The sequence below is a fragment of the Sciurus carolinensis genome, chromosome 9, assembly GCF_902686445.1.
Source record: "Sciurus carolinensis chromosome 9, mSciCar1.2, whole genome shotgun sequence".
NCBI lineage: Eukaryota > Metazoa > Chordata > Mammalia > Rodentia > Sciuridae > Sciurus > Sciurus carolinensis.
This window is the reverse complement of record NC_062221.1, coordinates 68300441-68316907: the sequence shown is the minus strand read 5'-3', so window position 1 is coordinate 68316907 and position 16467 is coordinate 68300441. Positions and strand designations below refer to the sequence as shown.

At 37.1% G+C, this 16467-nt stretch overlaps 1 protein-coding gene across 6 annotated transcripts in view; it reads right to left on the bottom strand.

Moving 5' to 3' along the window:
* Positions 1-10088: 10088 nt before the first annotated feature.
* Positions 10089-16467, bottom strand: part of Znf148 (zinc finger protein 148) — a 130800-nt gene continuing 124421 nt past the window's right edge. For all 6 annotated transcript variants that reach the window (XM_047563631.1, XM_047563630.1, XM_047563633.1 and 3 more), the window contains one exon: positions 10089-16419. In XM_047563631.1, the coding sequence (XP_047419587.1) occupies positions 14821-16419 (1599 nt within the window). In that variant the 3' untranslated portion in view covers positions 10089-14820. The remainder of the gene's footprint in view (positions 16420-16467) is intronic.

The following is a 16467-nucleotide window of genomic DNA, read 5'->3' as shown; positions in this document are numbered from 1 at the left end:
CCTAAGGCTCTGGGGAAAAAATTGAAAAGGAAATCCACCCCTCTTCATAATCACCTCTTCCTGCCACTTATCATTTTCTAAATAAATGAGTTCCCTTCAAAACTTACAAGCAACTTCTGAACATTAGAATAAATGTGCTTGTTTCTTTCCTTCATGTTAAAGCAAAGTAGAGAAATCTATTCCTGTCAGGAGCCACCAACACCTACTTGTAATCTCAGAGACTCAGGAGGCTGAGGCAGGGGGATAGCAAGTTCAAGACAAGCCTGAGCAACCTAGGGAGACCTTGTCTCAAAATGAAAAATAAAAAGCTTAGTAGTAGCCAGGTGCAGTGGCCCACACCTGTAATACCAGCAGCTCAGGAGGCTAAGACAGGAGGATGGAGAGTTCAAAGCCAGCCTCAGCAAAAGCAAGGAACTAAGCAACTCACTGAGACCCTGTCTCTAAATAAAATACAAAATAGGACTGGAGATGTGACTCAGTAGTCAAGTGTCCCTGAGTTCAGTCCACAATATCGTCCCCCCCAAAAAAAAGCTTAGTGGCAGAGCAACCCTGGTTTCAATCCCCAGCAGTGCAAACAAAACAAAACCTACTCAATTTGCAAAGCAAAAAGCATATCCTACTTAATATAGATTTACCTTATAACAATGACACTAACTTAAAAAAATACTCTTGTGTTGAAAAATAGTATCCTGCATATCCTTATAACAGAACATTTCTACTTTTAAGATACTACCATAAAGGAAATAATAGGAGGATGTTCATTACATCATTAATTTTTAAGAGTTGAAAGAAATAAGAACAACCTAAAAATCCATCAATAGAAGACTGAGTAAATACATTATGGTGCAACCATACAAGGACAACCAGCATTAGAGAATTGGGTGATTTTATGTGTACTAACATAAAATTCTGTTCATGATATAACATTGAATAAAATTAGCAAGTTGCATAATAATATATATGGTGCATACTTTATGTATTTATACATGCATATAGTTTGCATAGAATATGCTAGCAGTGTTTATATCCAGGGAGTGGGATTGAAATAGTAAAGTGGGAGAGGAAACCCACTTTGGTATAAAAATTCTGGACTTCTACTTAATTTTTTCCTACAATGAGCACGTTACTTTGGAATCCGAGCAAAAACTAGTAGATAATGTAGGAAAGATTGTATTTTCCAAAGTAGGCGTCCTAATATATCCATCCCATATACTCTTCTTACAATATGAGGTTGAGTTTCCTTCCAAAGAAGACAGATCTGTGTTCACTCTCATTTAGCCTGAGTGGACCTCTGTAAGTACTCAGCTGAGAATAGAAATGGGAGAAATAACTGCTTAACCTCATAGGCTATCTCAAAGGCAATAGGCTTCTTCACTATTGAGCACTTACCCTTGGGATTTAGCCACCATGTTGTAAGCCCAGGCCACATAAAAAGACCAGATGTGGGTATTCTAGTCAATAGCCAGTATAACCCATCGGACTTGTGAGTGAAATAGGCCTTCCGATGATTCCAGCGCCCAGCCCAGGTCCCAGACATTGTAGATCAAAGACAAGCTATGCTTGCTGAACTCTGCCTGAATTCCTGATCCACACAAGCTATGAGAGAATAAATTATTGTGGTTGCTTTAAGCCACTAAGTTTTGGGGTAATTTTTTTTTTTATTGTAAACAAATGGGACACATGTTGTTTCTCTGTTTGTACATGGAGTAAAGGCATACCATTTGTATAATCATAAATTTACATAGGGTAATGTTTGATTCATTCTGTTATTTTTTCCCTTCCCCCCCACGCCTCCCACCCCTCTTTTCCCTCTATACACTCCTTCCTTCCTCCATTCTTGCCCCCCTCCCTAACCCTAACCCTAACCCTAACCCTAACACTAACTGGGGTAATTTTTTATGCAGCAATAGAAAAATGTATAATACATCCAACCAAGGTTAAAATGTTTTGTTTCCTTTTAAAATAGTTTTATTCATTTCAGTGTTTGAATTTATTGGTATTGAAGCCCAGATATGTAAAATAAAATATTATTATTATTAAACTTGCCTCCCCCCCCATTCAGTAACAATCCAGGCTCAAGTTGAAATACACAATAGTGAGGCTGTCGTGTGGGTCTTACCCGACTCAACTGCAGACAAATCCTCCTTCATCTCCTTCCTTCTAGTGGTTGGAACTGAGAATTGCCTTCCTAGAAGAATGGCGAAGAAAACATGTCTTGAAGTTGACCTCATTTTTTAGAAGCTCTGAACTCTGGGGAGGTATCAGAGCTTGGAGAGAGTCAAGCAGTAGAGAAATGTGAAAGCAGGTTGGAAACATTAAATCGCGATGTAGGTATGTATGTATACAAAAATATTTCTTGCAGCCTAAACCCCAGGACCAGAGTCTCCGTGCTGCAAGATGGGGGTTAGGTGTGCACTTTACAATCCCTGGATGTACTTCACAATCACCTATAGGTGGATTTAGAAACCCTACCCCCAGAGAGTCCATCTTCAGTTTTAATTGGTCTGAGGTGGGGCTTATGCATTAGCATTTTCTTTAAAACCCTCCAACACTTCTAATATGAAGCCAAGATTGGAATTTCTAGCCCAGTAGTTTTTTCCCCTCTCGAAAACACCTGAGAGATAGAAAGCACCAGCTAGCTGTGGGGTCTACTCTGGTTACAATTTTTAATGGCAAGAAGGAGTGTGAAATCTGTCCCCAAGAGAGCACAGATAGTTTACCACATGATAAATGTTTAGTTGGTCATTGTGATGTACTGCCCAAGGGTACACCTGCCTATTTTAAAAAATTATGGCAATTCTGCACACACCCAGACAGGCCTGCTGGCCCTGAAGGTGGATTCAGGATTTGAACCTTGGTCTGGTTCCAGTTTCAGGCTCTCCTCTACACAATGCAGCTTCTTTAATCCTAGGAAGAAATAAAACTGAAAAAGGTTATCCTCCTTCCTGGAGTTTGAAGTGTGCTTCAGGAACTCCAGACCTGAGGGGGAAGTCCGTCAGAAGGGCTGACATGCATTCCCGGTAGCTGGAGTGATGAGTGATGAAGCTTGCAGCACGAGTCCCTTGCAAGACTGAGGGCTCCTAAGTCCCAGAAAAGTAGAGGTGGGACTCTAGGGAGACCAAAATCCTACTCTGGCTCCTCTGGGTAGGGCTGAATAGAGAGGGAGGGGCCACCACTGTCCTGCCATCAGGTGTCCCTGGCTCCTGTAGAGCAGGTTTTTCCTTCAGGATCCAAGCTATTTATTGACTCTTAGCATTTGTCCTGTGGCACAAGAAAGTCATTCACCTGTATCAGCCACCTGGCACCAGTCATAGGCCAAGACCTGGTGGGAGCATGAGAAAACAGTTGATGCAGAGTGGAAGCCTAAGAAGCAGGGTGCAGTTTGCTTTATGATGACAGTGGTGGCCTTATTGGACTGTGTCAGCAGTGTGATTAGCATTCACTGTTTACTTAAATATTGTGTACAGGAGCCACAGAGACAAAGCTTCAAAAGTGTACGTGTGAGTAGTCAAGTCTGAATTTGAGATCCTGGTTCTCTTTTCACTATATGACCTTGTTCAAAGCTCAGTTTCCTTATTTGTAATATGTAGTTAATGATAAGACCTGCCAGGCCTACCTACCTGGCAGAGTTCTTATGGACATTCTAGAATTTTGCTGGGGATTGAAATCAAGATCGGTTGTTTTCAGAACCCATTATCCTTCTCCTTTTCTGAAAATCATATGACCAGTTTTCTGGCCTGCCTGCTGTTATCCATGCAGCCTCTAAACCCCTGGCACTGCTTCTTCTGTGGGATCTGCAAGCCCTCTTCACACACTTGTGTTGCCTGGGCCCTCTCTGTCAGTCACGTCCACCAAGTATCTGTGGGTTACCAAGCATTGTGGCCAACATGGGATGCACAATGAGGAGTGAGACTGTTCTGGACATGCAGGGAAGACAGACATTAATCAAATTCTTGCCTGATAAGCACAGCATTACAGACAGATATCTATGCTAGGAAAACTATATGGGCTGTTCAGACTCCAAGATGATTGAAATTACCTAATCAGATACTTTTCTGAGGAAGTGATGATACAGCTGAAATCAAAAGATGGATGGGGGGCGTGGAGGTTTTCGTATAGAGAGAAAACAATGCATTTGTGGGGAAGGGGGATATCTTGAAGTACCAAGAGCCAAAAGCAGTTATCCTGGCCCTCCCATGAGTTGACAAGCTGACTGATCAGATCATAGACTATTTATTGAATCAAATCCAGCAGAGAGCAAGGTCATTTTTCATTCATTGGCCACACACGTAAACTTGTTCATTTTCTCCCCCTTCTTCCTTCCTTTGTTCCTATGGAACTGGGTTGGGAAAAGGACTGGGGTTGGAGACCTGGCCATTCCATTCTTTAGTCTAGTCTTATATATTGAGTCCCTCTGGTCAACTACAGGGTGCCAAGGGGAAGGAAATGGCTCTAGAAACCTTCAGTCCTGGCCACATCCTCTGCTCCTTTCTATGCTAGGTCTTGGGAACTCATTTCCCACTAACTTTGGATTCTTGGGTGTCTCCTTTAGGAATTTTGGTTAGAAGCCTATGGCAGCTGTGGTTGAGTGCAGAATTATGGATCTCCACCAGATCCTGGGACTGAAAATCCACCATCATTTCTAATACCTTCAAACAGCACTCCTAGTGCTTCCCAGACCCTGTAACATTGTTTATTCACTTATGCATACCAGTGTGTGTGAGGCAGCTTGATGCTCTGTGAATGAAATACCTCCAAAAAGCTTTACAAACTAATACAGGGTTCCCATGATCTTCTCCTGGTGAACAACTGAATTTCCCCAAAACATTAATGCTAAACAAAACAAAACAAAACAAAACCACTTAGGTAAACTTAATTTGCACAAGAGGCAGGGTATCACATAACATCAGTCAGTTGTTTGTTTGGTATTTACCTGCAACACACATATATAGTTGCTCAGGAAGATGAAAACAGAAACGAGCAAAGGAGGGATAAATATGATTAAAAGAGAATAAATATGATTAAAAAGAAAACTAAAATGGAAGACCCACCACCTCCACATGGGTAGGATATGCCTTCCTTCCTCCCAGATGGTAAAGTTGGCTGCAATGTTCCAACTTCATTGTCCATAATTTTGCTTTTGCCTCATGGGCCAAATTCCTGTTCATGATTGGCTGATAGCTTGGGAGTGAGAAATTGGGGACCTTTACCACCTCTGTGTATTACTTTTATAGGATATTTCTGCCTTGTTTCCAATATGTTGTGAAATACCTCAGGATGTTCCATACCTTTCAGGTTTCTGACAAAGGAATATTTGGTGGGGGCGGGGGACCGTACTGGGGACTGAACCCAGGACCTCACACATACTAGTCAAGTGCTCTAGCACTGAGCTATATTCCCTGGCCTTTGTATTTGTGAGACAGTCTAAGTTGCCCAGGTTGGCTTAGAGCTTGCAATCCTTCTGCTTCAGCCTCCTGAGTAGCTGGAATTACATATAGGTATGCACCAACACTCCCAGCCTTTTTTTTTTTTTTTCTCTCTTTCTTCTTCCTTTTTCTTTGGGCTGTTTGAAATCTGTGTTCCTTAAGTTTAGGGCATGTACTTGATCTTACTCTGCACTCCACTTGTCAGCAAATGCAAACTGTAAGTATTCTTTCCCTTTCAGAATTCCTATCACTTCCACATCACTACTTATTTTTTGCTGGTCAATTAAATCCAGACACATCAACTTTGTTGTATCTTTAGTCTTTTTAAAGATAATACTTGAGTATTTGTTATCTGAAATGCTTGGGGTTACAAGTATTTCGAATTTTAGAAAATTTTCATAAATGCAATGAGTTATGTTGGGGATGGAACTCAAGTCTAAATATGAAATTCATTTGTTTCATACATACCTTATTCACATAGCCTGAAGTTAACCTTATACATTTTTAGTGCACCTGCAATACTGTCAGGAACCCATTATGTGAGGTCATATGTGGAATTTTCCAGTTGTGGCAATATGTCAGCAATCAAAAAGTTTCTCATTTTGGAGCATTTTGGGTTTTGGATTACAGATGCTCAGCTTATATTTTCTGTAAGTCAGAAATGTATTACATGCCATGCTTCATATGAAATGAGGTTTCCAACACTTGTCCAACTCTGCTCTATTTTTCCTTTATGATACTTAAAATTCTGAACTAGAAAATGTTTACCGTTTTACAAGTTTAAGACATTCACAGCAACTCGGATAGTTTGTCATCCTCCCTTCCTGATGGAAAACACTGAGGTTCAGAAATGTCAAGTGGCTTGAACAGGGTAACACAGATAGCTCAAGGCAGACCTGCGATTTTTAAGTCCCCTGACCAAGTCCCCTGCTCACTTGACTGCTCCATATTTGCCCGCGCAGCCTGTAGATTATCAAGTCCCAGCCCTACCACAATCATCCTTCATGACAGACAGCTCATTTAAAGTCATCCCAAGCCACACTGGCCTTGCTGCCTGGGAGTTGGTTTCCTAAATACATCTTTTGCATACTCATTATCAGACTCTGCATATTCCTCCCATCCTGAGTGCACAACTGCTCTCAAACCATGAGGGCTCAGTAAAACTTATGCAACCGCCCTCACCCAGTCACCTTCTGTAAGGCCTGAAATTGAGAGGCCAGTGCTGTGTCCTCTTCCTGTCATTTTTGTGCTCTAGCAAGATAAAATGCTAGAGCACAGGTTGCACTGCCAGGTTGTACTGCAATGGTGCTAGCGCTCCCGTAAACAAAGGAAAGCTACCATCCTGGAGGTTTAAAAGGCGAGTTTACAATGGCTCAAACACCTTGAAGGAGGTGGAGCACCATAAACAGCTGTCATCTGGGAGTACTGCACACTAGTATATGACTTCAAGGACTTAAAGACTGTGCTAGTATGACTAGTTAGGCTTTGGTTCAGTTAGTCTCCCTACTTTCAAGAAAGCATCCTCCAGCATCACCCCCAACACCCCAGGGGAGTACAGATGATCCCCTGGTCTTTTATCCTCAGGTTTGAGAATCCCTATTTAGCATTCATTTCCCACTCCTGTGATAAGTCAGTTTCTTTGGAAACAAGTCTATTTCATGTTCATAGACTAGGCTTGATTCCTATTCATAAATCTGGATTTTAAGTAGGAGGTTTTGTTTTGTTTTGTTTGTTTTCAAGAAGGGATTGAACTCAGGGACACTCAACCACTGAGCCACATCTCCAGTCCTATTTTGTATTTCGAGACAGGGTCTCAATGAATTGCTTAGGGGCTCACCGCTGCTGAAACTGGCTTTGAACTCGTGATCCTCCTGCCTCAACCTCCCAAGCTGCTGGGATTACAGGCATGCGCCACTGCGCTGGCAAATAGAGGGTAATTTTTGACAACATTCTCTATTTCCATTACATTTACCTGCTTATATTTTCTATCTTCTGGAACCAATTTATTAAAATTGTATTTCCTAGTAAACTATCATAAAGTAGAGAACTGTACTTACCCATTTGTTGAGGAATGAGATGTAAATTATTCAGCACAGCACCCATCTTCACACTGATTGTTTGCTTTAATAATCTCAAATACCATACTGCAACCAGTAACTGATAGCACTACCAAAGCCTTCCATATGCTCAAAAATGCCAGAAGCCTCAACTATCTATTATTTGCATCTAGTACAATGTCTGTCACTAAGTAAGTGATCAATGCTGAATAAATGCAGGGTCAATGTTTTATGCCCCAGCAAGTAAGGATTCAAATCAACAGAAAACACCATGACTACTACAGGTAATGCATTCTTGTTTACAATACTACATTTCTCATCGCAGCTTTTACACATAGGTATATACATCTGCATGAATGTGTGGGTAAAAGGTTTACTCTAAATGTACTTTTCATTTGAAAATAAAAAACTGAGAATCACATTTTAAATTTTAGTTCATTTAAAAAATTCACCTCCATTCTTTATTCATCATATAGATGTTAACTTATTTTAATACTTATCAGATTCATCAGAGGGAAATAACAGATACAGCTCTGAAAAAAATCAAAATCTATCCAAATATATAATCAGAAAAATGTTCATATTCTTTTTGTGTGTGATAACTAATCAAGTAAGACTCAATGACAACACAATAATTCAAGTGACTTCAATTTTATTTTTTTCATATAATCTTCAGGTGGGAGAAGTGTCATGTAGAGTAAGTATCTCCCCACCCCTCACCCCACCAATTTGAATCATTCAAGAACTGGGATCTAAGAAATGCATTAGTAGACTATCAGCGGTATTATTATGTACAATTGGTTACAGCACCATGCTAATAAGCCGGGGTCATAGGACTCATCTCTGCAAAGGCCAATTAGTTTACATTTGTCCCATGGACCCAGGCTGCACTCCTGACTGCTGACAGCTTTCTTACAATGCATCCCACTGTCATGAGATAATAAGGTACTGGCAAAAGTGGTAGATAAATGAAAACGTATCTACCTACACTAATGAAAGGGGGAAAAAAAAATCCCATGTATGCTACTGATGGTGGTTAATAGAATCTTATCTGTAAAGAAAAAAACCCACATATGCTGTTTGCTCTATGTTAAACATATTTCAAGTCTAAAATATTCAATGACAGTAACATGACTCTTGCGCTTTACAACTCTCTAATAAATAAAACATTCCACATAAAGCTACAGTAAAGACCCTGATAATTATTACCCAATCTGTTAACTGTTAATTTCATACAGACATCTTTTTAAATATTGACTATGTACCATGGTTTTTGCATATTTACCACTAGTTATTTGGTTTAAAGTACTGTGAAAAATTCAGCTAGAAAATTAGTCATAAAACTGTATTCTGTATTTTATTTTTCAAACAGCCAGTGTCCACATTTAAAACGCAGAATTTGAAATTAAGTCTAGTAATTCAATTTAAAATAAAGCAAAACAACTTCCTTTAGTATCACAATACATAAAATGGTATTATAAACTCCTTAAGTGGCAAGACTAACTATATGACAACAGTGTCAAAAGCCGTGACTCATTAAACCTCTTAATGAATAGGTCAGTTTAAAGAACATTTCTGTGTTCCATGACTACACATGAAACAAGCTTTCACTGTTATTATAAAGGCTCAGCAAATCATTCATGGCATAATATGGGGTCAACCAAGACTTTTTTTTTTTTTTACAATGATGATAAAAATGTATTTAAACAAAAAAATCCTCCCAACTATTTAAAAACAATTATATATGGAGGACAAAATATATTTTAAAATATACTGACTTACTAAATTTCAACCATCAGGCTGCTGACTACTGATGTAAAAGTTTGTATTTAAAAATATCACAAATATCTTATTTAACAGTGAAAATTTCAATGTGATAAGATTCATCGCAAAGCGATTTTCACCTGAGTAGATTCTGAAATTTAGTGCTCATATTTTGGGGGGAGGAGAAGGAAAGAGCCACTTTTTATCTGATCTGAGTTTGCAGTTGGTTCCTCCACACTAATTTCCTAGGGGGTTGAAGAAAACAATCTGCTGTGACTTTCCCAAGTCATACCATGCCCCCGTTTCCCTCATAAATTTGCTCTGGCATTTCATGAATTCTCAGTATCCATCAAATATTTCCACTTAGTTACCCATTCAAGCATGGCAACCAAATTCATTCAGTTCTATACAACAGCATCTATTATATTATGTACATGTTTAATTATCAATAGGAAATAGAAAATAAAATTTTACAGTGATTGGGAAAAGGGTCAGAAAATGGGATAGGAAAAATAATACTGTATAATCAGAATATCCTATTATCCTACTAGTTTCAATGACAGGGTTTTTCTTTTATTAGTTGATATACAAAGAAGGCTTGGGGATCCCAGGAAAATAACACTATGTATCAGAAAATTCAAATGCTCCACCATTAGGATTTCCATCACACATTTAATTTCTTCTGTACAATTTTTATAAACTTGTTTTCTTTTCAAAATCATCAGATTTCCAGATTAAATTCAGCACTACACAGTATGCCCTTGAAGTAAAATGAGGTTACCTGCTTTATTTGGATACCAAGTTCCCTTCCAGACAGCATTAAAATAAAGACAAGTAAGACTACACAGATAAAATCCAGTATAATTCAAATCCAACAATGAAAAATTTCCCCCATATTTTTGCAAAATTCTTTCTACTGAAATGCTCTGCTACAATAATAAAAAGCATACATTACATATAAAAGATACCAGTGTACTAAAAAGTGACAGAAGTGGACTAGCAAATCCTTCAAAGCACATTATATAAATGACTAGCATTTAAAAACATTTCTCCTATAAAATGTAGGTCATATACATTTATAAATTGGCGGTTTTATTTCTAAAGCAGTGATGTGTGTGTTCAAATAGTTAGCTGTTCTGTACAGTATAATATCGACTCACTTCAAACTACAATAAGTTTGTCTTTCTTTGTATTGAAGTTGATAAATTCATCTGATCAGCAGAGAAATCAAGCTTGAAAAATAAGTATCTAAAAATCAAAGTAGAAAGTTTAGAATTATTGAAATGTAGCTATGAAATATGAAGAGAACTATCTATTTCACAATGGAGCTGAAGTCACCTCAAAACTTACGGGCTTGAATCTAAAACAGAAACAAATATTAAAATCCAAAGCAAACCACAAAGTTAGGTAGCAGTACAGAAGCAGGGAAAAACAACAACAACACATCCCTTCCTTCAGTGTGATGGGCACTAAGTTTTGCGGTCTTCCTCCATCTTGCAGAAGAGTGGTAAGGCCATTCAATGCTTAGTGAAAGTGAGTACAGATGAAGCCAGATTTAGCCTGTCTCCTCTGCAACTTCAATTATGCTGTGTAAACAGTGTTACGTTCCAATAGGAGGAACAATGGAATTTGCTTATAAAAACTGATTAAAGATAATCATTATTAAATGAAATAGGATAATTAATAACTCTGAAATGTTTTTAGAACTTTCCTGATGCTACTTGTAAAGTTAGCACTGCTATGTATTATTGCTTACATACAGTACAACATCATATGCCTTCTAACATAAAGCAGTACTGTGATTTGTTTGTACATATTTACAGATTCTTAAAAACAAGCTGTAAAAACATTACATACTTTCAGACAATACAAATTAGCACATTGGTACTCACTTCAAAACAAATGGAATGCATAACATTAATAAACATCATAAAGGAAGACTCACATGAAAGTCCTTGATTGTCAAGACACGTTTATATATAAACTCTAACTGTGCAGAATTAAAGATTCAATCATAGGTACATCCTTACTTGATGAACCATATTTACAGCATGGTATTGCATAAAAAAATAAAATAATGTTTACAGGGTTTTACTTTTTTATCCATTGGATTAAAGAAAGCAACAAACATAACAAGAAATGTTTGTCTGCTTTAATTTGTTTCCTACCAAAGTTTAAGTGAAAAAAGGAAACATACGGTTTTTATTTGCAGAATATAGCAAAAACAACTGGAAAATTATTTCCCTGAAATAAAGCAATTTGAAACGGAAAAGGTTTAAATTAAAATTGCAGACTCAAAAAATTTCTCATTGATTATAATAGTGCTTCTTCAAGTAAATACATACTGTGAAAAAATGAGTTCTAGTTTAAAATGTTCTAAGATACGTAGTACTACAGTAATGCCTACTTTTAAAGTTTCCCGGCTTTTTAAATTTTTTTTAAACAGCCCTTTAAATACCCAAATTAATAAAGTGAAAGAAGTGGCAAAAGATCTAACCTCACTAGCACTTTGCAAGGGTCTCACATCTGTGGAAATGAAAGCCTGCCCTGAGCACAAGGCCTTTTCTACCTCGCAAGAGATAAAATGACCCAATTGCTGGCATCTTCAGCCAGAGCGAAGAAGATGGATTTCTACCTTATCAGGTAGCACATCTGCATGTAGATCTAAAAAATTTAGGAGCCACTCAAATATTCTAAACCAAATGAAATATATGTGCAATAAAAATTTAAGTTAAAAAAGACACTTTTAGAAGATGTTCAAAAGATACGTTATCTAATATGATGTTTCCAATGCTCAAACATAAAAGTAGGACCTAAGTGAAAAAGCACACCTCGCTCACACAGATCAAGGGTTTAAGGGTGTAAGAGCATGTTTTTATAGAACAATTTGTTCACTGAGAGAAACAAGAAACATGAATTACAAAGGATATCTCATATCCTCCATGTTTCAAATTAAAGCAGCACACAATGCCACTTATTTTCTCTACTAATGCCCAGATAGAAATTAAACAATTTTCTGAACCAAAATGGGGAAACCCAAACTGTCGAGATGTTTATCATAGGATGATAATACAAGGTAAGTCTGGTAGGCATTTAGAATTTCACAGTAAGAGAGTGATGACTATACTTAAATGGTAAGTCAATAAGTTATGCTGGCTAAATATCAGTTATCTGAAAAATGCTTATAACCTGGTAGAAAAGTCTGCCATTATGTAGATTTAAAGAAATGTGTTGAAGACAGGAATGCAACACCTGAAAATCTGCTTGCATAACTACCATTTTCAAAGGCCTTCCTTCCTAAGCTTATCCAAACTGCTCAGCGATAGTCACATTCTTAAAACTGTGCTGGTGATGTTAAAACAAACCAAAAATTTTACACAGTATCAAAAACTGCATCAAGTTTCCAAAGGAACAAAATTTTTGATTAGACTTAAAAAAAAAAAATCAACTCAGGAAATAAATGCCTACTCTCATCAAAAGTACTATGAGAAAAATGCCTACCTAGGGTGAGCACAGTTCCATTTTTAACATCTCACCTGAAATAATTCTTCTTGCAATTAAGTGATGCATAACACAACACACATCAATCTTAAGGTCAATAATGGCAGAACTTAAATATTTACTTCAAAGAAGTCTAAAATTATTGAAAACTTTGGCAGCAAAGAAAGCTGTCAAATGGGAAAACTAGTATTTCAAACAAAGCTTAATAACCAAAGTGTAGAGGAAACCACATTAAACATAATTTATATTCTTACCATAAAAACACCAATATATTTAAAATAAATGAATATAAGTGAAGAATGTTAGGAGAGGATATTTCTTTGTTCCCTTTCTTTATGAGAACAGTCTTGGGATAACATTAAATAAGAGACAAAAATAATTTAAATGGATAACATATTCTATACTGAAACAAAGAATGTAGACTTACAGGGCCAATATAAAAGTTAAAATCAACAGCTTCATCTTCCAAGGATATTAATTTTAGGTTACCACTGGTGCTATATATCAGTACAAGCATTGTGACAAAGATGGTGGAAATTTTAAATACAAAAACCAAAAAGTTAGAACAAATTAAAGAGGATGATAGCATCAATATGACTAATGTTACTCTCCAAAAATCAAAACTGTCCAATGTGTAACTCAAACCATCATTCTTCAGAAAAGCATATATATAAAAGCACAATTTATTGTACCATGCTATATTATTTTAAGACAAAGTATTAAAAAAAAAAAAACATTCATGGTATAAGGATAAAGTCTGTAGTTTATTTAGATTTTGAAATGCAACAAAAAATTTCCGGTCACTCATCTAGCTGAAAAAGAAATTGTAGTTACTGGAATTAGTAAACACTTTTGGTTTGTAAAACTGTAATGAGCAGTGTTCATTAAAAAGTAACTCAAGATAAAATAAGCAATTAAAAAGCCCATTTCTTGTTTCTCTGGATACTGTTTAATAATCCAAGAGTCTAGAAAGAGAAGGATTAAACCAGATTTTACAGTTCCAAAGATATCCCAATTTCCTTTTATTGCCAAAAATTAAAATTGTCAATTATGAGATGATTATGACACAACCATATCAAACCTAAAAATCTAATTTTTTCACTTTGAGAAATCAAAAATACCAAATAGATTCTAAGTGCTCTATGTTAACTGAAGTGTATATGTAAAGTAAAATACAATTAAGCTTTAAAACGTGGAATATACATTTTGTGTAAGCATTATGTTCTTGGGAATGTAATCTACAGAATATTTTTTACTAAAACTTCAAAACCTCGATACTTGCACATGAAAAAATCATAAAAAATATCTAGGTACAACTGTACAAAGAAACTGACACCAATATGCATACTTCCATAGAGAAGTGAATGCTTCAACAGTTGTGTATTTTGGTAAAAGTTCTGAAAGTATGCATATTTTAAAAGTAATTAGGCTTTTAAATAGTGGAGTCTTAGACTATCAGATTTTTATTACTTTTTTCTTCAAAAAAACACGTCAATATAATGCAAAATGAAAATCAAGGGTATATGGCATATCATTCTTTTGGAAAGGTGGTTTTTCTCCCCCCTATAGGACAAACTAACGTATTTAAGCCATAATCTCTTGACATTTAAACTTTTAAGTTCACTCTGTAAAGTATACTCAGATTCCCTGCTGAAGTGCAATGACTATGCTGAAAAACTTAGAAACAGTATGAGTAAATTTCACACAATTACTAATCTCCTAAGAATGTACAATGTTATCAGTTAGGAAACAATTGTGCGAAAGTCTTTTTTTTTTTTTTTTTTTCCTTTTTTAACTTGGTGTAGGTGGAATAGCAAGTTTCTGATCTAAAACAAGTATATGCATTGCTTCTATAAAGGTGACAACATGTAAGGCAGTTCAAAGAATGCTGACTAACCAAACAAAACGTAGTTATGGGATTATCTTGCTATTCATATCAGCTTAACTTGTTATAACGCATTGCTCTTAATCTGTACAGCACTCCATTTTACACAGAGTAACCCCACTCTTGATTAATCTGTTCTAAAGTGCCAGTATTATTTACACTTTTTTTTTTTTTTTTTTTTTTTTTTTTAGCCAAAAGTCTGGCCAGTTGTGGCATCTGGTGAAGATGTCATCCCAGCTCTATTATCATTTACATTCACCAAGGGAAATTCTGAAAATTCAGCACTTGTCCCTGGTCCCCGAAGGTTCACCTGTCCATTGGCAGTGCTAAATTGAGTAGCTATTCCAGCTCTGGATCCATGATATGGAGCACGGAAGGGCTGTTCAAAGGAGCTCATTTGGTAAGCTTGGTGGACAGGCTGAGCCTCAGCTTTCTTCTGAGAAGTCACTTGATCCAAAAAGTCCTGTGTTGATGTGGCAGAAGCATGGTTTGTCTCATCACCTGAAAAGGGAAACGAGTGCTGTGAATCACCAACTATTAGTCCAAAGTGGGACTTATCTGGAGTTGTTCTTAGTGGAGAATTCATTCCTGATCGAAAGCTATTGATGGGCATGGCTGCATAGACTTGCTTGTCTATGGAAGAGAATGCTGGCTGATTTGGAAGGGTCTGGTTATCAGTCACAAAGTTAAGGCTCGGGCTATTCAAATAGGCATCATTTTGGCTAGTTCTGTCCAAAGCCTGCTGCAGAAACTTTGAGTATTCCTGCAACATGTTGGCTTTATCTGATGAGGATGCTTGGGAGCTTGATCCAACATTCTCTGACTGGGTGACTTCAGGTACTTCTGAAGAATTTATTGATATGCTAGAAGTCACTTCAGTGTCTGCAACACTGAAGGAAATTTCATGCTGTCCATTAGCTTTATGGGAATAATGATCCAACAAAGTCTGCAGTACCTCATCTGGAATAACATTTTTATCATGATTACTCTTAATCTCCACATTCAGTGCTTGTGAATCTAATATGGATGCTGTGGTACTTTCATCAATGACACTTGCCACAGCTGCTTGTGTTACAGAAGGCTGAGAAGCTATGGTACCCACATTCAGCGCATACTCCCTGCTGTTGTTGCTTGCTGCTTGAAGATACCGCTTCTTCTTCAAAAACTGCATGGCATCATCATAATTAGTACTACTATGCACAGGTTTACTGGGCCCCTCTTGCAAGTTATCAACCTGATCAATATCAGCAGTGCCTTCTGAGTCCAGCAAAGCTTGTTTATCCACAAGTTCAAATGCATACTTTGAAACTTTGCTCTCTTCATATGTGGATAAAGGCGAAATTGTTTGATTTTGCTCCAGTGGCTGTTTCAGACTTCTCTTACTATTAATTTTTTTGAGAACCAACTTCGGTGGATGTATTTCTCCTGACGCGTCTTCTAAATGGGATCCCCCAACTGAAGAATGTGGCATTTCAACAGCATATTCTGCCACCATATACTCATCTTTTACTTTAGTACTTGAAGAATAAAGAGGCAAGTAATCGTTTTTGTCTTTCTTCAGGTCAGATTTATCCAAAGAACTCTCTTTGTCCATTCCAGATGATTTCTTCTCAGTTTTCTGCCTTTTCTTTTTTGGCAGTGAGTTATCTTTTGGTGATGTAGAAAAGCCAGAATCTTCTTCAGATGTCAGAAGGCCACCTTTGATGGCACATCTGTTTAGTTTTTTGTCATGATTTTCATGGCACATACGTTTATGTTTCAATACACGATCTGTTCTGGAAAAATACTGTTGAATTCAGAGATTGGATGTGGTTTTTAGTTTGTTTTTGTTTTT